We start from the raw sequence: 27437 nt of genomic DNA on the forward strand, positions 1-27437 counted from the left end.
AGTATAAATATTAGTAGTCAGAAATATCTTGTGCCTTTAGGAACACATCCAGCCTTTTTTGAAGGAACCCACTGAGTTGGCTAGAACCAGCTCTTGGGAAAGAACACTTCACACATTTACAACTCTTACTGTAAAGAAGCCTTTCTGTATATGTAGGTTAAACCTCAATACTGACTCACCATGCCTTGTTCTGCACTTCTCTGTGTGTTAGTATACCTATGAGTGGCCAGCAATTTCTTTTGCCTTTAGGACCACATCCAGTCCTTCTTTTGAAGGAACCCACTGCATTGGCTAGAACCAGCTCATAAGAAAGAACACTTCACACATTTACAGCTCTTACTGTAAAGAAGCCTTTCTGAATACATAGGTTAAACCCCATTACAGACTCACAGTGCCTTGTTCTGTGCTGTTTCTCTGTGTCTTAGTATATATATTAGTGGTCAGCAATATATTGTGCCTTTAGGAAACACATCCAGCCTTTTTTTAAGGAATCCACTGAGTTGGCCGAAACTAGCTCCATGGAAAGGCTACTGCACACATTTACAGCTTTTACTGTAAAGAAGCCTTTCTGTATGTGTGGCTTAAACCCCATTAGGCTACGTTCACACTAGCCTTGTGTGCAGGCGGCAGAGAGGCGTTTGGGAAGCGTTTTTACCGCTTCCCAAAAGCCTCTGCCAATTCTGCACATTACAGCACATGGTGCTGTTCTAACGGGAGCGTTTGCGTCGCGGCAAAACGGACGCCTCTGGTCGAGTCAGGAGGCTTTGAAGCCTCCTATTCTCGTTTATGGTGCCGCTCCGCAAACGCCCGGCCGGCGTTTGCGGTGCGGTTGCGACGCGGTTGCGGGGCGTTTGCGGAGTGGTAACACCACTCAAACTGTATTATAGGCATTTGTGGGGCGTTATTAATGCTCGGCAAACGCCTAGCAACCTCCACTAAACCGCGCATGCGGCGTTTGCGGAGCATTTGCCGAGCGTTAAAAAAGCTCCGCAAGCACCGGACCAACGCTTGCCAAACGCTATAGGGGCGTTTGGCAAGCGTTGGTAAAACAGCCAAGAGTGAAGGAGCCCTTACTGACTCACATGCCTTGCTCTGCACGGTTTCTCTGTGTATTAGTATAAATATTAGTAGCCATAAATATCTTGTGCCGTTAGGAACATATCCAGCCTTTTTTGAAGGAACCCACTGAGTTGGCTAGAACCAGCTCAAAGGAGAGAACACTTCACACATTTACAGCTCTTACTGTAAAGAAGTCTTTCTGAATACATAGATTAAACCCCATTAGAGACTCACCATGCCTTGTTCTGTGCTGTTTCTCTGTGTGTTAGTATACATATTAGTGGCCAGCAATAGCTTGAGCCTTTGGGAACACATCCAGCCTTCCTTTTGAAGGAATCCACTGAGTTGGCCAGGGCTGGCTCTGGGAAAAGGCTACTTCACGAGTTTACAGGTGAAGGTTAAACCTTTTTTCCTCAAGGTGCAGGAGTGCTCCCTTGTCTTTTGACCCAACAAATCCATGAACAATTTTTCACCAAGTCTATTTTAGGGTGTGCCTTGTGGGTCGGTGTTGGGAGTGTGGGTCTGTGTTGGGAGTGTGGGTCTGTGTTGGGAGTGTGGGTCTGTGTTGGGAGTGTGGGTCTCCGTTGGGAGTGTGGGTCTCCGTTGGGAGTGTGGGTCTGCGTTGGGAGTGTGGGTCTGCGTTGGGAGTGTGGGTCTGCGTTGGGAGTGTGGGTCTGCGTTGGGAGTGTGGGTCGGCGTTGGGAGTGTGGGTCGGCGTTGGGAGTGTGGGTCGGCGTTGGGAGTGTTGGGAGTGTGGGTTGGAGTTGGCAGTGTGGGTCTCCGTTGGGAGTGTGGTCGGCGTTGGGGGTGTGGGTTGGAGTTGGCAGTGTGGGTCTGCGTTGGCAGTGTGGGTCTGCGTTGGGAGTGTGGGTCTGCGTTGGGAGTGTGGGTCTGCGTTGGGAGTGTGGGTCGGCGTTGGGAGTGTTGGGGGTGTGGGTTGGAGTTGGCAGTGTGGGTCTCCGTTGGGAGTGTGGTCGGCGTTGGGAGTGTTGGGGGTGTGGGTTGGAGTTGGCAGTGTGGGTCTGCGTTGGGAGAGTGGGTCGGCGTTGGGGGTGTGGGTCGGCGTTGGGGGTGTGGGTCTCCGTTGGCAGTGTAGGTCTCCGTTGGCAGTGTGGGTCTCCGTTGGGAGTGTGGGTCGGTGTTGGGGGTGTGGGTTGGAGTTGGCTGTGTGGGTCTGCTTTTGGAGTGTGGGTCTACGTTGGGAGTGTTGGGGGTGTGGGTCTGCATTGGGAGTGTGGGTCAACGTTGGGAGTGTGAGTCGATGTTGGGAGTGTTGGGGGTGTGGGTCTGCATTGGGAGTGTGGGTCGGCGTTGGCAGTGTGGGTCGGCGTTGGCAGTGTGGGTCTGCGTTGGCAGTGTGGGTCTGCGTTGGGAGTGTGGGTCTGCGTTGGGAGTGTGGGTCTGCGTTGGGAGTGTGGGTCTGCGTTGGGAGTGTGGGTCTGCGTTGGGAGTGTGGGTCTGCGTTGGGAGTGTGGGTCGGCGTTGGGAGTGTGGGTCTGCGTTGGGAGTGTGGGTCGGCGTTGGCGGTGTGGGTCGGCGTTGGGGGTGTGGGTCTCCGTTGGGAGTGTTGGGGGTGTGGGTCTCCGTTGGGAGTGTGGGTCGGCGTTGGGGGTGTGGGTTGGAGTTGGCTGTGTGGGTCTGCTTTGGGAGTGTGGGTCTGCGTTGGGAGTGTGGGTCTGCGTTGGGAGTGTGGGTCTGCGTTGGGAGTGTGGGTCTGCGTTGGGAGTGTGGGTCTGCGTTGGGAGTGTGGGTCTGCGTTGGGAGTGTGGGTCTGCGTTGGGAGTGTGGGTCGATGTTGGAAGTGTTGGGGGTGTGGGTCTGCGTTGGGAGTGTGGGTCTGCGTTGGGAGTGTGGGTCGGCGTTGGGAGTGTGGGTCGGCGTTGGGAGTGTGGGTCGGCGTTGGCAGTGTGGGTCGGCGTTGGCAGTGTGGGTCGGCGTTGGCAGTGTGGGTCGGCGTTGGGAGTGTGGGTCGGCGTTGGGAGTGTGGGTCGGCGTTGGGAGTGTGGGTCGGCGTTGGGAGTGTGGGTCGGCGTTGGGAGTGTGGGTCGGCGTTGGGAGTGTGAGTCTGCGTTGGGAGTGTGGGTCTCCGTTGGGAGTGTGGGTCTCCGTTGGGAGTGTGGGTCTCCGTTGGGAGTGTGGGTCGGCGTTGGGAGTGTTGGGGGTGTGGGTCTGCGTTGGGAGTGTGGGTCTGCGTTGGGAGTGTGGGTCTGCGTTGGGAGTGTGAGTCTGCGTTGGGAGTGTGGGTCTCCGTTGGGAGTGTGGGTCTGCGTTGGGAGTGTGGGTCTGCGTTGGGAGTGTGGGTCTGCGTTGGGAGTGTGTGTCGGCGTTGGGAGTGTGTGTCGGCGTTGGGAGTGTGTGTCGGCGTTGGGAGTGTGTGTCGGCGTTGGGAGTGTGTGTCTCCGTTGGGAGTGTGGGTCGGCGTTGGGAGTGTGGGTCGGCGTTGGCAGTGTGGGTCGGCGTTGGCAGTGTGGGTCGGCGTTGGGAGTGTGGGTCGGTCCTCACCAAGGCACTCTGATGGTAAGTACCACCACCTCTGTAGTTATATGTTCATAGAAAATTGAAAGTATAATATACTTTAGGATTTTTAAGTTGCCCCTAAATTTGGTTGAGGGGGAGAACTGAGCGACACAGAAGACCTCTATGGACGAGGACATCTGTGTTTTCTGGAAATCCATTCCACGTAATACAGGGACAGACGGGACCTGTCTGCCTAGAAAGCAGCACTCCAAGTTTTTACATTGTCATCAGACCCCAATCTACTCAGACGCAGCTGTGGCCTTTCATCCAGCACACCCCCATACTCTGAACAAACACGGCTGAAAGGTCGGACTGACTGGCTCCATAATCAGTCACAAACTTGCCAACTGTGTCTGCCTTTCAAGGACAACCTCAATAGACCCCTCAGTCACTGGTATGAGTGGCCGGTCTTAAAGCGGAACTAAACCCTCCGACTTCACTGATTCCCAAAACAGTTCAATTCAAAGCGTGTTGTACCCCTTGATAACGAAACGCATGTCAGGGTCGGGCCACACGACGTATTCTGTAATGAGACATCTACCTTACATCCCCCGCTGGAAGTGACGTATCGCTAGCGAGCAGTGAGGAGGATCGGTTGAGACGCGCACTCCATGTGATATACGGATACCCTTATCGGCTATTGTGGATATTTTGGCATGCTTTCATTTATTTTATGTGAGTGCAATACTTTCTGTCCAATAAATGGTTTTTAACCACTTCAAGTCCGGACACTTTCACCTCCTTCCTGTTCAGGCCAATTTTCAGCTTTTTGAAAATTTTGAAAAAAAAGTGTTTTGCAAATAAATAAATCTTGGCCAAAATGTATTCATCTATCTTTTTAGTAAAAAAAAAAAACCCAAATTAGTTTATATCCAAAAATTATAATTTTTCTAAAACATTTTTTACATTTTAATTTTTTTTTATATTATTGTTTTGTTTTTTTACATACTGTCACCATACTGTCACCCTAGCAGTACAGTGTCACCATAGTGACACTATACTACTTGTGGGGGGTGATGAAGATTTTTTTTTTACACTGATTGCTTTTACACCCATAAAGGCTGTAAAATCAATAATTTCTCATTCTCTCTGGCTGCATTCTTGCAGCCATTGAGAAATACTGTGAGAGCTGTGACTTTCCTTTCACATCTCTCCCTGATTATGGAGTGTAATAGTTTGGAGGATGTACCACCATCATATCAGTCTCATTGATAAAGGGCTTGTTGATTGATGATCTGTACTACGCTGACACTCACCACAAGTACTATTGCCTATCAGGTTTGGATGGGCCACAATATCTGGTGAGTGCCACTGAATTGGGGAAGGTTTTCCTCTGGAGCGCTTGGTGATATCTGAGTGCATCCACTATATCTGGTCTCCCCGGACCCTGCATTCACTATATCTGGTCTCCCCGGACCCTTCATTCACTATATCCGGTCTCCCCGAACCCTGCATTCACTATATCCGGTCTCTCCATACCCTGCATTCACTATATCTGGTCTCCCCGGACCCTGCATTCACTATATCTGGTCTCCCCAGACCCTGCACTCACTATATCTGGTCTCCCCAGGACCCTTCATTCACTATATCTGGTCTCCCCGGACCCTGCATTCACTATATCTGGTCTCCCCAGGACCCTTCATTCACTATATCTGGTCTCCCCGGACCCTGCATTCACTATATCCGGTCTCCCCGGACCCTGCATTTACTATATCCACTCTCCCCGGACCCTGCATTCACTATATCTGGTCTCCCCGGACCCTTCATTCACTATATCCGGTCTCCCCGAACCCTGCATTCACTATATCCGGTCTCTCCATACCCTGCATTCACTATATCTGGTCTCCCCGGACCCTGCATCCACTATATCTGGTCTCCCCAGACCCTGCACTCACTATATCCGGTCTCCCCAGGACCCTTCATTCACTATATCTGGTCTCCCCGGACCCTGCATTCACTATATCTGGTCTCCCCAGGACCCTTCATTCACTATATCTGGTCTCCCTGGGCCCTGCATTCACTATATCCGGTCTCCCCGGACCCTTCATTCACTATATCCGGTCTCCCCGAACCCTGCATTCACTATATCCGGTCTCTCCATACCCTGCATTCACTATATCTGGTCTCCCCGGACCCTGCATTCACTATATCTGGTCTCCCCAGACCCTGCACTCACTATATCTGGTCTCCCTAGGACCCTTCATTCACTATATCTGGTCTCCCCGGACCCTGCATTCACTATATCTGGTCTCCCCAGGACCCTTCATTCACTATATCTGGTCTCCCCGGGCCCTGCATTCACTATATCCGGTCTCCCCGGACCCTGCATTCACTATATCCAGTCTCCCCGGACCCTGCATTTACTATATCCACTCTCCCCGGACCCTGCAGTCACTATATCCGGTCTCCCCGGACCCTGCATTCACTATATCTGGTCTCCCCGCACCCTTCATTCACTATATCCGGTCTCCCCAGGACCCTGCATTCACTATATCCGGTCTCCCCAGGACCCTGCATTCACTATATCCGGTCTCCCCAGGACCCTGCATTCACTATATCTGGTCTCCCCGGACCCTGCATTCACTATATCCGGTCTCCCCGGACCCTGCATTCACTATATCTGGTCTCCCAGGACCCTGCATCCACTATATCTGGTCTCCCCGGACCCTGCATTCACTATATCTGGTCTCCCCGGACTATGCATTCACTATATCTGGTTTCCCCGGACCCTGCATTCACTGTATCTGGTCTCCGCGGACCCTGCATTCACTGTATCCGGTCTCCCCGGACCCTGCATTCACTATATCCGGTCTCCACGGACCCTACATTCCCTATATCTGGTCTCCCCGGACCCTGCATTCCCTATATCTGGTCTCCCCGGACCCTGCATTCACTATATCCGGTCTCCCCGGACCCTGCATTCACTATATCTGGTCTCCCCGGACCCTGCATTCACTATATCCGGTCTCCCCGGACCCTGCATTCACTATATCTGGTCTCCCAGGACCCTGCATTCACTGTATCCGGTCTCCCACAGTACACAGAACATGGAAATGCAATTATTTTAGTAAATATAAATAGCTAAATACCTTTTCTCTTTAGCAGTATATATCAGTCTTGGGACTTCTATCAGTGTCCAGCTGAGCACTGGTTAAAGCTTGTAGGAGAAGTTTTCTAAAGGAAGATGCAGAACCCCTGATCTGTGTCTGGACAGTGCTGATCACATGCACTCTCCCAAGAAAAAAAAAAACCCTCTCTAGAAATACACCCCAAACTGAGCATGTGCATAGTATCTAAAAGGTGATAAAAGGGGGGCACTGGAAGAAGGGGAGGATCAGAGAAGACAGGATCAAACCGCATTTTTACACAATGCAGAGGATTAACACCTTAGGTTCCACAGTGAGTATAACAAGCATGCTTTACTGCATATACAGACTGATTTTACTGTTGTGGGTTTAGTACGCCCTTGTGAACGTGGCCTAAGTAGTGATACAGCCCACAACCGCTTGTTACATTTCTGTTTATGTTTTTGTAGCCTACGTCAAAAGCAGGAGGAACATTTTTTTTTTCTTGCGTGTGTTATATTTCCAAAAACGATGTTTCCATTATGATGAGGATGTGACATCACATGTCAGGTTTATCCTACGGCTAAAGAAAATTTAGAAAGTGAGGATTGTACAATCAGAGTTTAGAGTATATGGTCATCCTTAGAAAAGTCGACACTGAATAATGACCTTGTGATGCGATATCTAATTGGGTAGCTGAGATACCCCGCTGGATGGTGGGGTGATTGATTGGTGGTGCGACTTTAAAATGAATGGCAGGTAGGGGCGGACTGACCATTCGGAAACTCGGGCACTGCCCGAGGGCCTGGGATCAGTAGGGGGCCCCACGAGATGCCCCTGGTACCTTTTTCATAGGCTTTTTTGAGTTTGGGCAAGGACACAGGGGCCCCATGATCCCCTATTGCCCGGGGGCCCCATGAGTTGTCAGTCCAGATTTTTCTGCATTTCTGACTCCAATCGTGTACCTGTGAAACTTGGACATGCGACTCCAAAAATGCACCACAGGTGTGCTTTTGATGCGTTTCCATTCATTTTCATGGGGAGGCATGTTTTTGGTGCAGGTTTTAAACATGCGCCAAAAATGCAGCATCGCACCTACAGCGCAATGGTGTAAAATGTTAAATAGGATTTAAAGGGATACATTTTTCTTTTGCTTTTACCCCAAAAACACATCAAAAACGGATCGGTGAGAAAAGGCCCTAATTCTGCCCCCCAAAAAAATCTCATGTAGTTTTTAAGAATCAAATGACAGGTGACAGGCAACACAACACTCAGGTGAGAATGAGCCCCTTGAGAAAATTGGGAGTCAGGCTTTGGGAATCGCACAACAAAACGCTTACATGTGAAAGGGGTCTATTACAATGGGAAATGTTCTACTAATGTTGGTTGGAAAGCATGCTGTATATATGCTGTATGTGTGTGTGTGTGTGTATATATATATATATATATATTCTTACTATTTTATTTTTTATATATACATATATATATAATTTTTTTAAATATATATATATATATAATTTTTTTATTTTTCATATATACCGGTATATATATATATATATATATATATATATATATATAAAATTTATTTTTATATATATAAAATGAAACCAGTGCTTGGGGGGGGGGGGCTGCCATTGGTAACCTTCCCCTGAAAATGCTAGTTGCTTGGCTGACCCAGTACAAAGCATGCACACTTGGCTATTGTATCATCATGACAACCAAGCAGCTTTGATCTTCAAATGGAAATTCCACAATGGCAGCTGGCATACGCAGGTCCATAAAGTAGAACTGTGAGCTCAATAAAAAATTACATATAGGACAGTCCATCACGTTTTTTTTTTTTTTTATTTTGTTTTTTGTGTTTTGTTTTATTTTGTTTTTTGTGTTTTTTTTTTTTTGTTTTTTTACAAAAAGATAGACTTAGCCTTTAAATAAGCTATTGGCCTTTAGCAAGCTTCAAAAAAAATCTTAATGCATATCAAAGGTCTCCTATCAATCACGACACATGATTTTATTTGTAACATAGAGGGTTTTATTTTATTCAGCTGGATATTAAAAGATCTGTTTACAGCACACAGCTGAGAGACGTGACACCTGGATTGGAGGTCTTTCATCTTCTGCCCCGTATGTAGTCACTGACCTAGGAGAAGGAAGAGACTTTGATGTAGTGTTGTATACTTGGTAGTAGAGATTTACATAATATAGAATTTGCATTTCCTCAAAGTTTGGGGAAATTTTCCATTTCTGTATTATAACCTATGGGGAAGAAGAAATGATGGTGTTTTTAATGCTGCATTGGGCTTTACATGGCTTCTGAGGGTTGGCAAGGCTCCTTTTAAGTATCCTGGACCTGTTCTTGTGCCCAAAAATGAAATGAGAACAAAAACAGAGATTAAATAAACTAAGCTACCCTAAATATGCCCTCTACAAATAAAAAATGTAGACTAAATTTTAATTTTTTTTTATTTTAATTAAATTTCACCTAAGCAGCTCATCCCTGTGGCCTCATTCACACAAGTGTGGAGGTCCATAGACTTGTCCATGTGTATATGGAGCTTGAGCTGCCAGGTGCGGCATGCATGTAGTCTGTATCAGTGTATGGTGATGTAGGGGCTGCATGGATACAGCTGCCAATCCTGAATTACCAGGCATGCAGATGAGAGGCCTCGAACGCACATTGTCTGCTCGCCCACGGCCATACACCTGTCAAATCAGGATGACTGGCCTTGTCCATTAGGGTTGCTACCTCATCCCTTTAAAACTGAACACATATTCATTACACGGGTTCTGTGGCTGATTAAGTTGGCAATTAAACTCATTTAGTGCCTTATCTGCATTAAAATAGCCCCAGAACCTGTGCAAAAAATGTGTTCGGTTTTAAAGGGATGAGGTGGCAACCCTATTGTCCATGCAGATGCTTCATCCCCATATGCTTTCTTAGGCTGCCTGCATGAACACATAACCCATTCCTGATCTATGGGCCTTAGTGTCCATGTGAATCAGGCCCTTTTTACAGCAACAATTTTAACCTTTTAAATTCTTGCATCTGTGTTCCCCTTATGGACTAGAGTGATGTTCACGTCTTCTATGGTCCTATTGATTGGAAAACTCACATCTTCTATGGTCCTATTGATTGGACAACTCACATCTTCTATGGTCCTATTAATTGGACAACTCACATCTTCTATGTTCCTATTGATTGGACCATTCATGTCTTCTATGGTCCTATTGATTGGACCATTCACGTCTTCAATGGTCCTATTGATTGGACCATTCACGTCTTCTATGGTCCTATTGATCCTATTGAATTGATTGTCTGTATGCACAGTGTGTGTGTGTGTGTGTGTGTGTGTATGTATTGTCAATGGCATCCCAAAGCACTTGAGTTGAAGCTCAATGTGTGGTAATACGCAACCATGAGCTGTGCTACCAAAAAATGCCACAAGTGCCTTAGTCAACCTATTCAGACTAAAAGCCTTAAGTTGACACGTGTGCATTAGTTGCACTACAACAAACCACCCTGGAGTAGACCGGTCCTTAGGGTGACAAAAGAAGGGTGTTTTGGCAGTATTTCTGCATATTTTATGCATTTTTGTAGTTTGACCAGCGTTGGATATAAAGCAATGTTACTGTAAATAAAAGGACATTTTCTTCACTTCAAGTGTTCAGGTAGAGTACCATTAAGGTCCTATTTGCGTTATACAATGCTGGAACATGTGCAATATCATGCGTGTTCCCAGGGGGCATGTAAATGCGCTATGTTTTTCGACATGAGCGCTGTGATTTTATTCATTTTTGAAGGCACCCCAAACCTACCAGCCAACGTGCATGCACCAAGTCGCATTGTAGTGCAATATGATGCACCTAAACTCATGCCACCATCGCACCTAAATTGGTGTGAATGAAGCCCAAGTGTTCAGATGAGAGATCCTCTATAATAGATTAGTAAATTGTGATAAACACAAGGACAGGATGATACTCACCCTGCAGGTTTAGTAGCTGGGAACGTCTTCCACTCCAACCTCATCCCACCTCTTCCCAAATCTATGGGGTGAACACACAGAGTTATTACCAGAAAATCTGTTAAGGTCTTAAATACAACAGAAGCCTCTGATGGAAGCTGCCACTTTGCTTCTTAGTTGTACCATAGTTCCAATGATCTAGAAACAGAATACTCAAATGTGAGGCCATTTGATGCCCTGGATCTAGGAATCAGAGAATAGCAGCTTCCATCAGAAGATAGTCTTGTGGCCATGAATGTAGGTGAGTAAAAAGAGCATTTAGGTGAAGGGCAGCCCCAATAGATCTCTCTGCACTCAGAGGGGAGGGGGGCATAACCATTGGGTATTATAATATATATGGCATCAGTTTTTGTACCACGAGTTGGCTCAATCCCTAAGTTGGTTTCTCCAGGCAGGGTGTCTAACCATTGTTGCCAAAGTTTGTAAAATTTTCGAGGGGCAGGCTCTGTTAGATAGAATTTGAACTTCTAATGACAAATCATTTAATATTCTTACCCAGTGGATAATTTTGGTGTAGCACCCTCCTGGAGTTATGTGGTCTATTTGGTAACTTTAGTTAGCTCCTCTGTAATCAGTGGAGCAGGGGTTGATTATTTAGTGTAGCTCAGTGTCTCAAAGGCTGCTGCCCTGATTACTTCCCCTAGATTCTAGAAGATTCTGGAATTATATTGGCAGAGAGTACACAGTGGGCAGCCTCAATATTTATGATCCAATCCCTGGGGAGGTGTACCCAGCAGGTGGTTGAAGAACCCATCAACAGTTTAAGGCTTGAGGCAGGGGGCTGAGTGTTGTTGGGTCCAGTCCTGCACCTGGGGCAGGAGTGCTAAAGAAGCCTTTGTGAATACACCGAGGTCCCAGCTAGGCTTAGCTGAGGAGCCTATTTGCAAACTTAGTCCTAGAATCAATTTGGGCCAGGAGAGAGCCAGGAGGAAGTTGGAGGAAACTGTCTCCAACTGTCCTATGGTGGTGTGAGCTTACATCTCCCTCACTGGAAAGAGCCTGGTGGATATCAGAAGGAGGCAACCAATGATCCCGTGGCTGTGTGGCTGGAGAGTCAGAGACTTGTGTGCAGCTTATGATCTCTGGAAGAATTCATAGTCACTGTCAGCATTAGAGATTCTGTGGGACACTTTTTTGTACAGTGCAGCAAGATAATTAAGGAATCCTCCAAGTGTTCACTTCTGGGGTATCTTATGCTCCCTCACCCCATCCAAGTTCTATTTTTCAATAAAACCCTAAAAAGACACCCCTTGACTGTTCCTTTGTGCCAGTGGAGTAGCAAAGAAAATGCCATGTGCCTGGATGTGTGTGCTCTAACTGAGGCAGTATGGCTACGTTCAGCAGCGGCTGTATAGGGGGTGCACACCTTCTGGTTTAGAAGAATAACGTTTGGCCATGGAGGAGTATCAAGAGTCATAGATTTGAAAGACAAAGACCAGGTATAAATCCATCAACCTCAGCAAGCAGACCTTCTGGGTTTTGGGGTCTGTGTATCTATATCAAGTCTAGAGACCAAAAGGTTGTATGCCTGAGCCCTGTATGAAGAAACATATGAACATGTCCAGACCAAATGAAGAATATTAGCTGGCCAATTAGAGCTCCCATGGCACACAAACACCGGAAAGCAGGCCAATGCAGTGTAGTTCCGCTAGAGTGAACTATTATAGGTATTTTTATTTTTTGCTTTATCTTTGGTTGAACTTGATGGACTTTTTTTCTAGCTGACTCCCCATGTAATGTTGTGCAGCACTGAAGACTATAATCTTGTATATTTTGGTAATTTGTGACTTGGCATGCATAACCAGATCTGTATCTGATCTCTGTGAAACGTCCATCCTCCTATCTTGGTAACAAATTCATTAATGAGGATAGGAATTTAGCATCTGCTGCCCAATACTTGTTTTCTTAAGATGTATGCTCCAGTGCTATCATTATCTTTGTCATCTTTATCATCCCTTCATTTCTTGGCAAGTCACTGGCCTGCAAGCTACAGGGCTGTCAAGTAGTGAAGGGAAGAAAAGGTGACAACCCCCTTGCTTACAGGTCAACAACGTGCCAAGAAGTGAAGGAAGGATAAAGATGACAACCCCATAGCTTGCAGATCAGTGACATGCCAAACAGAGTAAGATTCAAAGAAGTTTAAAGATATCGGGTCAACATTTTACAGATTAGCAACTTGTCAGATGGTGAAGGAAAGGTAATGATTGATGGCAAGTCACTGACCTGCATGCTATGGGGCTGTCATCTATATCTTTGATTCACTACTTGGCTGTTCATCGACCTGCAAGCTGCAGGATGGAGGAAAGGATGATATCTACCTAGATTACAGGCCATTGGCTTACCAAGTAGTAAAGGAAGGATAAAAATGACTTCTTGTAGCTTTGAGGTCATTGACGTGCAAAGTAGAGATAGAAGGATAATGATGCCAAGCCAACATTTTACAGAATAGTGACTTGATCAGTAGTGAAGGATGGATGAAGATGTCAGCCCCAAAGCTTCCAGGTCTATGACTTGCCAAGTAGAGAGAAAGGATAAAGATGTCAGCCTTGCAGTTTCCAGGTCAATGGCTTGCCAAGTAGAGAAGAAAGGATAAAGATGACAGGCCAGAATTGAAACTTGCCCATCAGTGAAAGACAGGATGGCAGCCTCTTAGCTTTCACCTTCAATCCCAAGTGGGTAGTGACATCTCCCATACCTCTCTCCTTTCAGGTTCCATTTAAAAGTTGTAGAGCCAGTTTCAGATGTTTTCCAGGAAGCTGGACAATTTGTAGGACCAAACCTTCAGAGGACCGTTTCTTTTCCACTTTCCACAGAGAAAAAGCTATCCTGATACAATAAGAATGGACAGTATGATATACCTGAGGTAGGTGTACTCTGTATTCTCCACTGCAGGTGGCACTTGACCACAGCAGCAATGCAGATGGGGGGGGGGAATGGAAAGGAACTGGGTTCCTCCTATGATTTCCTCGATCACATGGGGTAGTGGTCAGATTGGATATTTGTACCCCTGTGACTCTGGTGGCCATCTTGGGTTGGTAGAGTCTATTTAAGGCTCCGACCACTGGGTTTGGCGCGCTTTATGCAAGTGGCTAGTGAAAGGACAGGTTCCCTGTCAGGGACAGTGCTAGTGATAGGAAAAGGTTCTGGAGGAGAAGAGAAAGAAAGCAGGGACCATGTCTACCTCTGCAGGAAGTTTCTCTTTTTGGGTTTGACCAGCCAGACAGCATTCCGTTATTGGCATCTTCAGGTCTTCAGACCACTGTCTCACTGCTGTGTTGTTGTAAATGTCACTGGATGAGCAAGCCTCCCTGACGGGCCTGCTGTACCTACCAAACTTCTTTTATAATTCCTTGCTGTTGACAAACTGGAACTCTGCATTTTTACTGCCCACCAAACCACACTGCCCACCAAACCACACTGCCCCTACCCCACATATTTATGGCAGAAAGTGAAACTTATACTGCGGGTGAAACAATTGGCTGGAGAATCTCTCAGACCGGCTTTACAGAATTGTTTCATCACAATTGATTTGTATTTCTAGATGGCAACTTCAAACCTTTTTGTGTTAAACCTGACAGTCTACCACAGAATATTGTGTAAATCATAATATATTGGTTCTCATTGTGTGCATTTGTGCAGTTTTGGGCCCTTGGTAAATTCTCAAGGAAGCTACTATCAATATTTTTTATTAAGATCCCCCAAAATGAAGGTGGTGGTCAGATGTAAAGGTAGGATCCAGATATACTTTGGTATCTGTGAGATACCAATAAAGAAGAAGTTTCAGGTCAGCCAAAGGTTCCTGTTTATGCTAAAGGAAAGGGGGTAGGAAAGTGGTTCCCTCTTATCCAAGGGTGAACAATAGTGATCAATACAAGTTCTCTAAGTTGTCTACCTAATGTCCACCCAAACACTGTTGGCTGATGAGCAATGAAGAGTAATAGGGACCAAAACCTCTTACCTTGGGCGGGTGATGAAGGTGATATACTGATACAGATCTGAATAGTACTGTGCCAGCTGATCTTGGGTCGCTTGGTCTCCAGGGTGCTGCGGCTCACTGGGAGCTGCTGATGTGGCTAAGCTCAGAGCCAGGAGAATGAAGACAAAGGCAAAGAGGTATCTAAGCGGGGAGGTCATCTGTATAGAAAGATGCAAACAAATTACTATTATTTATTGTCTTGACCCTCTATATTGTGTCATAAAACAAGAGGTTGATGTTCATTTCATGTGTTAGGATATTACTGGAAATAGCAATACCTGTAGACTCTGGACTGGGGTCAAGGGGCCATCATAATTTCCCATTTCATGTTGTCTCCAAAGTATTTAGCCAACATGGTGAAATTTTACCAAATTTTCTAGAACAAATTCAGTGCCTGAACACAAATGCATGTGTGCCCACGGCCCTCATCCCCATGTCCATGTTACCAAGGTTTGGGTGACATTCTTCTAAGAAGAATTTTGATCTTATTGAAAAGATGTATAATATTGGAGGCCAGAATGGGGACCATCCCTTGTCCATGGTTCCTGGAGACACAGGGCATATAATCATTCAGAAAGGTTTGCAAACCTTGTGTGATTTCTATTATTCTCCTAGAGATTAGAGATCAGCAAAATTGGGAGTTTGCATTTCCCCCGAATTGTAACGAAAAGCTGAAAATGTTAAGGGTGCACTAGGCTTTAACTGGCTACTTTTGCGTTCGAGAAGCTTCTCTGCCAAAAAAACAGACGTTTAGCTTTTTTTTCAGAAAGGGAGAAAAACAGGCAGTAAAAAATTGTAATAAAAATTAAACATTTAACGCAACAACACGCAACTAACAATTAAATACATAAATACAAAGAACACTAATAAACCAACATATACTGTAAAAAAAAAAAAATACCCTCGTTCCCTCGAACAAAATAGAAAAGACAAGTAGTTAAAAAATTTTTTCACTTCATCAGCTCAACAAGGGAAATTCTAAACTTCCACTTCAGTTAATTTCACTGATTGGTGAAACTGGTAATTATGTTGAAATCGCTGTGTTCATCCCTACTGTTAACCCAGCATAGGAACTATCTGCCTTACCCTCCGTCCTCTCCTCTTTACATGTATAAAGGTGTGTTTGTGGCTGACATACATGTATATGGCATGCTCACAATGGTTTTGCCTGAAAATGGCCAAATGAATCCAGCATGCTAGGCTTCCCCTCTACCTATACCTTTTGGGCACTTCACAGGCTGTTAAAATGTCCTTTATCTGCATAGCATATCTTTTGGATTTTTGTTTGTTCTTGCCCCCCAGATGCCATCTAATAAAAAGTGAACAGAGTCAAAAAGTTCAGTCCACACTTCTAAGCTCACAGGGTATGTCTTTGCTTTGTGTTACCCCAAACACTGAATGCAGGGAATGCGGAAAGCCAAACAGCAAATCCATATCTAGCTTTAAATCTCAGCATGCTAGAAAAGCTCTGCCAATTTACTTCTTTTTCTCTAAGCCAGTGGTCCCCAAACTGCAGCCCATGGGCCAGATGCGACCCTTTGCTTTTATCTGGCCCTTGGTGCACTATTTTATCCACTGATACTAACAATGGAGCATACTTCCTCCCACTGGCATCAATGATGGGGCATAATTCCTTCCAATGATACCAATGATGGGGCACAATTCCCCCCAAAGTCTCCAATGATGGGGCACAATTCCCCCCAAAGTCTCCAATGATGGGGCACAATTCCCCCCAAAGTCTCCAATGATGGGGCACAATTCCCCCCAAAGTCTCCAATGATGGGGCACAATTCCCCCCAAAGTCTCCAATGATGGGGCACAGTTCCTTCCAATGGCACCAACAATGGGGCACAACTCCCCCCAAAGTCTCCAATGATGGGGCACAATTCCTTCCAATGGCACCAACAATGGGGCCCAATGACACCAATGATGGGGCACAATTCCTTTCATTGACACCAATGATGGGGCACAATTCCCACTGGCACCAAGGATGGGGCATAATTCTTCCCACTGACACCAACGGTGGGGCACAATTCCTACCACTGTCACCAACGGTGGGGCATTGTTGCTGGGACCTTTTCTGCTCCCAGTGGCCAAAGTCTGGCCCCCCTTAAAGTCTGAAGGACAGTAAACTGGCCCTTTGTTTAAAAAGTTTACAGACCCATGCTGTAAGCCAACAAAATCCTTTTATTGTGCTCATAGTTTTATCCACGACACAAACAGGTGACATTTTTGGAGAAGGACAGATAATGTAACATAGTTGGTAAGGTTGAATAAAGACACTAGTCCATCCAGCTCAACCTAAGAGAGAGAGTGTATGAGTGTGCGTCACCACCATTTTTCCATTGTGTTTTCTAAGAGACAAATCTAAAAGTTTTTTTTTTTTTTAACTTCTCTACACTCTTCTCTGACACCACCAACTGTAGAAGGGAATTCCACATTCTTACCAACTTAACAGTAAAGAACCCTTACACAGTTTAAGATTGAACCACTTCTTGTCCAACTTCATTGTGTGGCCACCTGTCTTCTTTGGAGACCCAAGATTAAAAAGTTTCTTCCCAGTGCTAGAGTAAAGGATTTTTACATCATTATCGTATCTCCTCTTAAGTGTCTTTTCTCCAACTTTAAAGTTTGTGATAGTTCCTCATACCTGAGGTCCTTCAGCCTCCTTATTAGATTTGTTGTCCTTCTTTGGACTGTCTGGTTCCAGCACATCCTTCCTGAGGATCAATGACCAGAACTGGATGGCATACCCAAGATGTGACCAAACCAGTTTATCTCTTGAGTAAATACCATTTTTAATGCATTCTAGTTAATGCAATAGTCTGCTAGACTTGCCGCAGTTTGGCATTGCATGCTATTGCTGAGCCTGTGATCTGCTAGGACCCCCAGATCCTCTTTCATCCTCAGTTCCCCCAGAGGTTCTCCACCCATTGAGCAACATACATGCATATTTTTAGCTCCCAAAATGCATTACTTTACATTTTCCTACATTGAACCTTATCAGCCATATAGCTGACCACTCCTCTCTTTAACTAGGTCTACTTGAATTTAATGCATTCTTACGGTCTGATCAAATACATGCTAACCAGCCTTTCCTAAAAGTTGTGGAAGAGTTGATTGGTAATGAAAGTATCATTAATTTTTGTCCTCTGTGTATTTATAATGGGTCTCCTTTGATCTGTATAGTTCCTGCCTCCTGCTGTCACCAACCTAGAAAAATGACCCAATTAATACAGCGCTAAATGTATTCCCAAGGACTGCAACCTTGGCTGTGGAAGCAGATGGTCGATATTCCTCTGTGATAAGCAGGCGCTCTTACCTTGGTCAGTATGCTGGCTGGAGTCTGGAATGATGACCCTGAAACCCCACGTAGATTATATCACTGTTCCAGCGCCCTCCCAAAGTTTCGTCATCGTAGGAGACCACCCATGCCTTATCTCCAGGCTGCTACCCCCTCCATTACGCACCATTAATATGTCAACTGTTCACACTGGTGACTCAGATTTCCCGATTAGCAGCTTGGAAAATTCAACTTTTTGGATTGTCCTGAACATCAAACAAGACCGTTACCCAGCATATTAGTCAGAGTCTCCAGGAGAGAAGTAGCTTCCAGTTATTTAGAGAGGGTGCCAATCATCGAGTCTGCAGCCCTCATTTCCAACGAAGGGTTGTGTGAAGTCCTTGCCTGAAACCAGCTGTGCCAAGGAAGACTTGGGGGTGCAACCACAGATAATGAGTAAAAGTATACACCATATAAAACTAGAAACAAAGCTTTAGAAGGGAAACTGGGAACATTTGATCAGTTTTTCTCCCTCCTTTGATATACTTCACTTGCCTACCTCACTGCTTTAGTTATCTGATGATCTGGGCACTGGTATGGTTACTTGTTTGTAATGCAGGCGAGGTGTTGCCACTCGCATGCAAAGATTCAAACTTGCATTAAAAGCCTAAATATTTTTGGTGATTCTGGGGGATAGGCATCCTGTCCATCCAGTCTTCATAATGAAACAGTTCAAAAAACTATTTTTTTCCAGAAACTATTTTTTTCATAAAATATTTTTTTCCAGAAAAATGGAAATGTTCTGAAAAATTGAAAAGAAAATTGAGAAAAAAATGGAAATGTTCTGAAAAGTTAAAACAAAAATTAGAATAAAATGGAAATGTTCTGAAATTTTTTAAAAAAATTGAGAAAAAAATTGAAATTTTCTGAAAAGTTAAAAAAATTTGAATAAAATGGAAATGTTCTGAAAAATTAAAAAAAAAATTGAGAAAAAAATGGAAAAGTTCTGAAAAGTTAAAAAAAAATTAGAATAAAATGGAAATGTTCTGAAAAATTGAAAAAAATTGAGAAAAAAATGGAAATGTTCTGAAAAACTGAAATACAAAATTGAGAGTGGAGTAGTTTTACAAATTGAAAGTAATTTATTTACACTGGAACGAGAAATGTATTGTATATAAAAGTATTATGCTTAAATAAAAGTACAGCTTATTTAGTAAATAAACTTGTCTACTGCTCTGAGCAGATATGGCACTGTGGAAATTTTCCCAAAGTCTAGATGTTGGTCTCACCATTTTACTGAGAGGAGGAAAGGAAAAACCAATTTACTGACCAGACATTAGGGAAATATTATTCTGTGAAGGTACAAAATATTAGTAGGAATCATTTAAAGGTTACAAAGATAAACTAATTTAGTCAGACAAATTTACCCTCTTACTTGTTAATTAAGGCCTGAGACTATCATCTACTGTATGTCCAACAATCACCCAACTATAGGAGGTACAAGATGAAGCCCACAAGTCAAAAGGTACAAGTCAAAAAGTGGTTACAACTGAATGGACTTTATAGGCACTTAAACATCAAGTCCATAATGTCCATTCAGTTGCAACCACTTTTTGACTAGTTTTCATAGGATGAGGCACAGTTTATGAGTAATGCATCCATAGTACCACCCTATGGACATACGTTTTATAGGAGGTACAAGATGGAGCCTAAAAGCAAAGTTAACCTGGAGACTTTCCCCTGCAGTGCACCCTGGTAGCAAAAATGTATATTTCACTTATTGAGACATACAGTGTTACTTGAATTGTGTTCCAGGTTAGCTGACAGAACTGAATTCAATCTAAGACTTATATAAACACTCAGAAATCTTTCATAAATGTATATTTCACTTATTGAGACATACAGTGTTACTTGAATTGTGTTCCAGGTTAGCTGACAGAACTGAATTCAATCTAAGACTTATATAAACACTCAGAAATCTTTCATAAAGGTCTTCATGCTATATAGTTTGAATACCTTATCATAGATATATTATTACCTTTGTAAAATAATTTATTCCACACTCCTTTTGTTTTGTTCTGAACCCCCCCCCCAAAAAAAACAGCTTTGGAAAAAAAACTTTTTTTTCTTCCCAAATTTTTCCATTTTTTCTTTTCTAGGCCTTCCCATCTCTAGTCACTGTCCTGCCCCCAGCCTGTGATTGGACAATAAAGATGCAGCAGCAGGTTGATGAGCCCCTGTCGCTGCTTACCCTGCCCTCTTCCCCATCACTATTTTACTTGTTAGCACATGAGCAGTACAACTAATTGGCTGCCAGTTATGCCCCCCCCCCCAGTCCTATTGCATAGGGGAAGAGCTTCCTGTTCCCAAGCTAAGTTCAGGTACTTGCACTGGCTGCATTAAAAATGACAATTAACAATTTTTTAATAAAAATGTAATTGTATTCATTGGTACTTTTTACATCTGCCTGAAGTTCATCCCAAGGCTCCATGCACACTAGCCTTTTTTTAAGCTCCTAGAAGCTATTATCAGCATCTTTTTTTGTGATCCTAGAAAAATGCAGGCTACTGTAGGTTAAAATAGCATTTTTTGAGCTTCAGCCCGGGTTCACACTTCTGCGGTGCGGCATAACGCATGGGATTCACACAGGAACTGCAATGCATTCCCTGCAAATAACATGCAAATTCTGTGCAGTGCAATTTGAGCCATACATTCTGTATAGCTCTAATCGCACCGCACCAAAAAGGTGTAGGACCCTTTTTTCTGTCCGCACTAGAATCGGATCGCATGGGTATTCACACCTATGCGATCTAATTCTGCAAATCGCACCGCGTTTTGCAAACCAATTTTGGGGTGTTGTTAATTTAACATACACACACGCAGCGTTTTGCAGGAACGGGGTGCGATTCTGATACGGTGAGGAATTTGCACAGAAAAAACCTTTTTCTTTTTTTTTGTAGAGGTTTTTTTTAAGCGTTTTTCCAGCAGAAATGTTGCTAAATGCTACTAAAATGCTTCTAACCACTTTTTTTGAAAATTTTTCTTCTATACATGTACTGTAAAAACACTAATAAAACACTAATGCTTGTGAACGCTACTAAAATGCTACAAAAATTGCTATTCCCAGCGTTTTTTTTATCCAGCATTTTGTCCAGTACTTTTTTGAGCTTAAAAAAAAAATACTAGTGTGCATGGTGCATAAAAGTGTATGTCTGGACAAAGCACATATAGTACATATCTACAATACATACAGGCTCCTCCATGTTTCATCTCTTTAAAAATTCTGCAAGAACAGAAAAATACCCATTGATCCTGCCAGAAATTCAATGAGCTCCTAATTTCCTGTAGTACGGTGGCTAAATGGTTAGCACTTCCACCTGGCAGTACTAGGGTCGTTGGTTCGAATCCCAACCAAAGCACCACCTGCCTGGAGTTTGCATGTCCTCCCTGTGACTGCGTGGGTTTCCTCCGGGTACTCTGGTTTCCTCCCACACTCCGAAGACATGCTGGTAGGTAATTGGATCCTGTCTAAATTGGCCCTAGTATGTGTATGTATGAATGTGAGTTAGGGACCTTAGATTGTACGCCCCTTGAGGGTTAGGGACTGATGTGAATGTACAATATATATGTAGAGCGCTGTGTAAATTGACGGCGCTATATAAGTATGCATTTTCACAACAATCTACACATTCTAGGAGGATGGAATATTCTGCATTCTCCCCTGCAGACTATTCCTTGGATTCAGACTTGAGGCGAGCCTTCTTCTCCAGGTTTATTCTGGCAAGGGTCTTGTGTCGGCCGGCGGGCTGTTTTCCAGAAATGATCATTCCAATACAGCCCATGATGGTGATAATAATAATAGTGAGCTGACAACTCTGCCACTGCTGCAGCAAAATCACAAGCAGTGTTGTCAACCCTGCTTAGGTTCCTCCCCAGGGGCGGACTGACAACTCATGGGGCCCCCGGGCAATAGGGGATCATGGGGCCCCTGTGTTCTTGCCCAAACTCAAAAAAGCCTATGAAAAAGGTACCAGGGACCCCGGGTCCTCGGGCAGTGCCTGAGTTTCCAAATGGTCAGTCCGCCCCTGTTCCTCCCAGTTTGACTTTGTCTTTGCTGTATTCTCTATTTTAGCAAAGATCCAAGTAGCAAATAAAACTTTGGACATCATTTCTTGTCTACAGAGCTGACGAAAAAAAAAAAAAAATACAGTAGTGGTGTTACCAATGTCTAACCAAAACTGGTTTTCTTTTTCTACGAGTGTAGTTTGTGTTTTAATAATTCGGTAAATCACTGATCTAGAACAAAAATGTGGATATCAGGTGTCTGAATTCGTAGCTGTATGCTTGTGTGGGTCAGTCACTGAGCAGGTAGTGAAGGATTTAGAGCAGACCCCCCCTGCTCCTTATGTCTGACAGGTTCTCTTTAGGAAGCCATGCATTATCTCATGGTAACACTAGAGGGCACTGTAGGAGTAGTATTTGCACGTTGCATTGTCCTCATTCTAGGGTTGTCATGCTGTTCTATGGCACTATGAAAGCTGTTTCCATTTCCATTGTCTTTCATCTGCGGGTATTGGGGATTCTGACAATTGTTATACCCCTGATGCTGCTATTGATAGCCTGGGTCTCAGACTAGGTACAAGTCAATGACTTCACTCCTAGTGAAGCTGAGTCGGTCAGCTTTACTGCTTTGGGGGTAGCATTTGGTTTATCACTCAAGGGCAGGGGCGGACTGACCATTTGGAAACTCGGGCACTGCCCGAGGGCCCGGGGTCAGTAGGGAGCCCCATGAGATGCCCCTGGTACCTTTTTCATAGGCTTTTTTGAGTTTGGGTAAGGACACAGGGGCCCCATGATCCCCTATTGCCCGGGGGCCCCATGAGTTGTCAGTCCGCCCCTGCTCAAGGGACGTCTGATTCTGGCAGGGTGTTTGGATGCAGGGGCGGACTGACCATTTGGAAACTTGGGCACTGCCCGAGGGCCCGGGGTCAGTAGGGGGCCCCATGAGATGCCCCTGGTACCTTTTTCATAGGCTTTTTTGAGTTTGGGTAAGGACACAGGGGCCCCATGATCCCCTATTGCCCGGGGGCCCCATGAGTTGTCAGTCCACCCCTGTTTGGATGCTAAATTTAATCCAGTCCTTCTGCCTAAATGGGTTTATTTATGGTGCTATATGCTCCATAGGAATATATGGAGAAAACTGGAGTGACTTCTCCGCAAGGGAGACTCAAGGAGGATGCAGCCAAGTCCCAACCCACAAAAAATCGCAGTTGTTTTTTTAATTACAGGCGTACCTCAGTGTATGAATTTAATTCGTTCTGCGGGACTTTTTGTATTGCGAAAACTTCATAAACCAAAACGCAGTTTCCCATAGGAATGCATTGAAAACTAATTATTCCGTTCTGGAGGCCAGAAAAAAGTTAAAAAAAAGTATTTTATCTGTTCAAAACTCTTTATAAAGTGCACTTTAGAGGATTAAATACTGTACAGGGACATGATTAAAAATTAATTAGTAAATGCATTGAAAACTAATTAATCCATTCCGGAAGTCAGAAAAAAGTTAAAACATTTTTATCTGTTAAAAACTCTTTATAAAGTGCACTTTAAAGGCATAAATACTTTACAGGGACATGATAAAAAAAAAATTGTAAATGAATTGAAAACCAATTAATCTGCTCCAGAGGTCAGAAAAAAGTAAAAAAAATTGTATCTGTTCAAAACTCTTTATCAGGGGCAGACTGACAACTCAAGGGGCCCCCAGGCAATAGGGGATCATGGGGCCTCTGTGTCCTTGCCCAAACTCCAAAAAGCCTATGAAAAAGGTACCAGGGGCATCTCATGGGGCCCCCTACTGACCCCGGGCCCTCAGGCAGTGCCCGAGTTTCCAAATGGTCAGTCCGCCCCTGCTCTTTATAAAGTGCACTTTAAAGGCATAAAGGGACATGATAAAAAAAAAAAAAATTAAATGCATTGAAAACCAATGAATCCGTTCCCGAGGTCAGAAAAAAGTCAAAAAAATTTTGTGTTCAAAACTCTTTATAAAGTGCACTTTAAAGGCATAAATACTGTACAGGGACATGAGTTAAAAAAAAATTGTAAATGCATTGAAAACCAATCAATCCGTTCGTATTGCAAAAAAAATTCATAAACCGAGGCATTATTTTCAATGGATTTTCATTCGTAAACCGAAAATTACGTTAACCGAGGCGTTTGTAAACTGAGGTACGCCTGTATTTGGATTACTTACTGCACTGATTATAGCAGCACGTGTATGACAGAATTACACCAATCCATATTTAACTTCCCACATCTGACCACTTCTAGGACAAGCATAGACCTGAGATAATTATCCTTCATGTCTGATTACATGGCATGTAATCCATGTTGTCTGCTCAGCACACAAACATGGCACACTCCACCAGATTGAGTATGTATGTTGACCACTTCAGCTTCGGAAGATTTACCCCCCCCCTTTACGACCAGGACATTTTTTGCTATATGGTACTGCATTACTGTAACAATTGCGCAGTCGTGCAACACCGTACCTAGATTGTAAGCTCCACAAGCAGAGCCTTCCTAATCCTTCTGTACTGAAATGTATTGTAATTGTACTGTCTCCATTATATTGTAAAGTGCTGAGCAAATTGTTGGCGCTATATAAATCCTGTATAATAATAATAAGTGAAATTTATGTCATTTTGTTCCCCCACAAATAGAGCTTTCTTTTGGTGGTATTTGGTCACCTCTGGGTTTTTGGGGGTTTTTTCGCTATAAACAAAAAAAGGCAATTTTGAAAAACATGTAATATTTTTTACTTTCTGCTATAAAACATATCCAATAAAAAAAAATTTTAAAAATCAGATTTTTTCATAATTTTAGGCCAAAATGTATTCTACTACATATAAAAAAAAATCCCAATAATCATATATTGACTGGTTTGTGCGGACGTTATAGCATCTATAGCGTCCAATATATTAATTCATATATAATATATTTGCTACAAATCAAACAAAACTAAAAAAAATTGCAGAAGTCTTGAGGGTGTACAACTAAAATGTGAAAAAATGTGTATATTTAGACCACGCATCTAAATTAAACATTACATACGGGCAGCACAGTGGCTAAGTGGTTAGCACTTCCGCCTGGCAGTACTAGGGTCGCCGGTTCGAATCCCAACCATGGCACCAACTGCCTGGAGTTTGCATGTTCTCCCTGTGACTGCGTGGGTTTCCTCTGGGTACTCCGGTTTCCTCCCACACTCCAAAGACATGCTTGTAGGTTAATTGGCTCCTGTGTAAATTGTCCCTAGTATGTGTATGTATGAATGTGAGTTAGGGACCTTAGATTGTACGCCCTTTGAGGGTTAGGGACTGATGTGAATGTACAATATACATGTAAAGCGCTGTGTAAATTGACAGCGCTATATAAGTACCTGAAATAAATAATAATAAATAAATCTATAGGTTCAATGTACTTGAGAATAAAAGCCCCTAATAATATTAAGACAGTGGAATGTAATGAAAAGAGAAAGGCTCCATGTACGCGGGACACTTCTGAACAATGGAAACTGACTGATGGAGAACATAGGTTAAAAAAGTCTGTTTAGCAGCGTTTGCATACCGTTGTTATGAGCGTTTGCATTTAGAAGCGTTTTTTAAAGATAACATCAGGAGACCTTCCAAAATGAAAAACAGTACAAAATTAACTATTTCAGACATTTTGAGAGAAATAGAGAGAGCAGAAGCAGAGAGAGCAGTATTTGTTGAGATTAGCTGTCTTTTTTTTTTTGTGGTGTTTGGATGTGTTCCAGCTCATTTCTGTGCAGAAATGATTGCAGCAGTGTCTAACATATTTTCTTTCATGCGAAACCTCAAAGTATGGTGTACCAGGTCCATTTGAGTACTGGGAAAACGCTTTGCATGTATTTTTCAGGGTGAAAAAAAGGCTCTGGACAGCATCTGGAAATGGAAGAGTTAAAAAAAAATTTCCAAACGCTTATAAATGCGGTTAGCCACGTTTACAAGCGTTTGACGTTTGAAACGCTGATAAAATCTACTCCTGAACGCAAGTTTGGTGCATTAAAAAAAAAACACTGTAAACTCAACTGCCTGTAAACGATGATGTGTACTCGGACACATAGGAAAACATTAGGGAGAGTTCAGGGGCTGCTGAGAAAAACTCAGAAAAGCTCCTAAACATGAGATTATTAGCTGCAGTGTTCATGGAGCCTAATGGTAAGGAGAAGCTTTAACCGCTTGCCACCCTGCCACTGTGTATATACGTGTGCAGGGCGGCAGCGGAGCGCAAAACCACGTTTAGAAACGGGTTCCGCGCTCCCGACACTTTCGCCCGCAGGGGGCGCGCGCGCGCTCCCGCCGACCCGCGGGTGATCCGATTTGATCCAGGAGGGATCAATCATTAGATTTCAGCCAGTGATTTCTGGCTGAAATCACATGATCGGTCCCTGTCCTATCCTGTCCTGTGTTGACAAATACACAGGGCAGGATATGATGTCATTCTTCTCTGCCTGGACACATTCCGTTCCAGACAGAGAAGAAGACATCCAAAAAGTGAGTACACAAGCACTACACTACAGTTAGAACACTCTAGGACACATTTAACCCCCTGATCGCCCCCCCCAGTTAACCCTTCACTGCCCTGTCACCAGTGTCACTGATCAGTGAAGCGATTTTTACTGATCAGTGTCGCTGGCGACTTCCGATAGTGTTAGCGCCCCTCCCAGATAGCGCCAGATTGCCCGCCAGTACACCAGTAATCCCGTTTAACCCCTTGATCGCCCCCCCTCCAGTTAACCCCTTCACTGCCCTGTCACCAGTGTCACTGATCAGTGAACCAATTTTTACTGATCACTGTATCAGTGTCGCTTGCGACTTCCGATAGAGTTAGCGCCCCTCCCAGATAGCGCCAGTTTGCCCGCCAGTACACCAGTAATCCCATTTAACCCCTTGATCGCCCCCCCCCCAGTTAACCCCTGCACTGCCCTGTCACCAGTGTCACTGATCAGTGAAGCGATTTTTACTGATCAGTGTCACTGGCGACTTCCGATAGAGTTAGCGCCCCTCCCAGATAGCGCCAGATTGCCCGCCAGTACACCAGTAATCCCGTTTAACCCCCTTGATCGCCCCCCCCCCCTCCAGTTAACCCCTTCACTGCCCTGTCACCAGTGTCACTGATCAGTGAACCAATTTTTACTGATCACTGTATCAGTGTCGCTGGCGACTTCCGATAGAGTTAGCGCCCCTCCCAGATAGCGCCAGTTTGCCCGCCAGTACACCAGTAATCCCGTTTAACCCCTTGATCGCCCCCCCCCCCCAGTTAACCCATTCACTGCCCTGTCACCAGTGTCACTGATCAGTGAACCAATTTTTACTGATCACTGTATCAGTGTCGCTGGCGACTTCCGATAGTGTTAGCGCCCCTCCCAGATAGCGTCAGATTGCCCGCTAGTACACCAGTAATCCCATTTAACCCCTTAATCCCCCCCCAGTTAATCC

The 27437-nt window shown here is 44.3% G+C and overlaps 1 protein-coding gene across 1 annotated transcript; it reads right to left on the reverse strand.

Moving 5' to 3' along the window:
- Positions 1-8650: 8650 nt before the first annotated feature.
- PPY (pancreatic polypeptide) lies at positions 8651-18037 on the reverse strand. Its single transcript, XM_089674736.1, has 4 exons — positions 17962-18037; positions 14622-14797; positions 10625-10685; positions 8651-8781 (listed from the first exon to the last, which is right to left on the reverse strand). Exons 2-3 carry the CDS (start codon positions 14795-14797, stop codon positions 10634-10636), a joined length of 228 nt encoding a protein of 75 aa, XP_089530862.1. The 5' UTR covers positions 17962-18037; the 3' UTR covers positions 8651-8781; positions 10625-10633.
- Between the last annotated feature and the right edge of the window lie 9400 nt (positions 18038-27437).

This window comes from Staurois parvus, unplaced genomic scaffold (assembly GCF_062004578.1).
Source record: "Staurois parvus isolate SC_StPar_1 unplaced genomic scaffold, SC_StPar_1.0 ptg000151l, whole genome shotgun sequence".
Classification (NCBI taxonomy): domain Eukaryota; kingdom Metazoa; phylum Chordata; class Amphibia; order Anura; family Ranidae; genus Staurois; species Staurois parvus.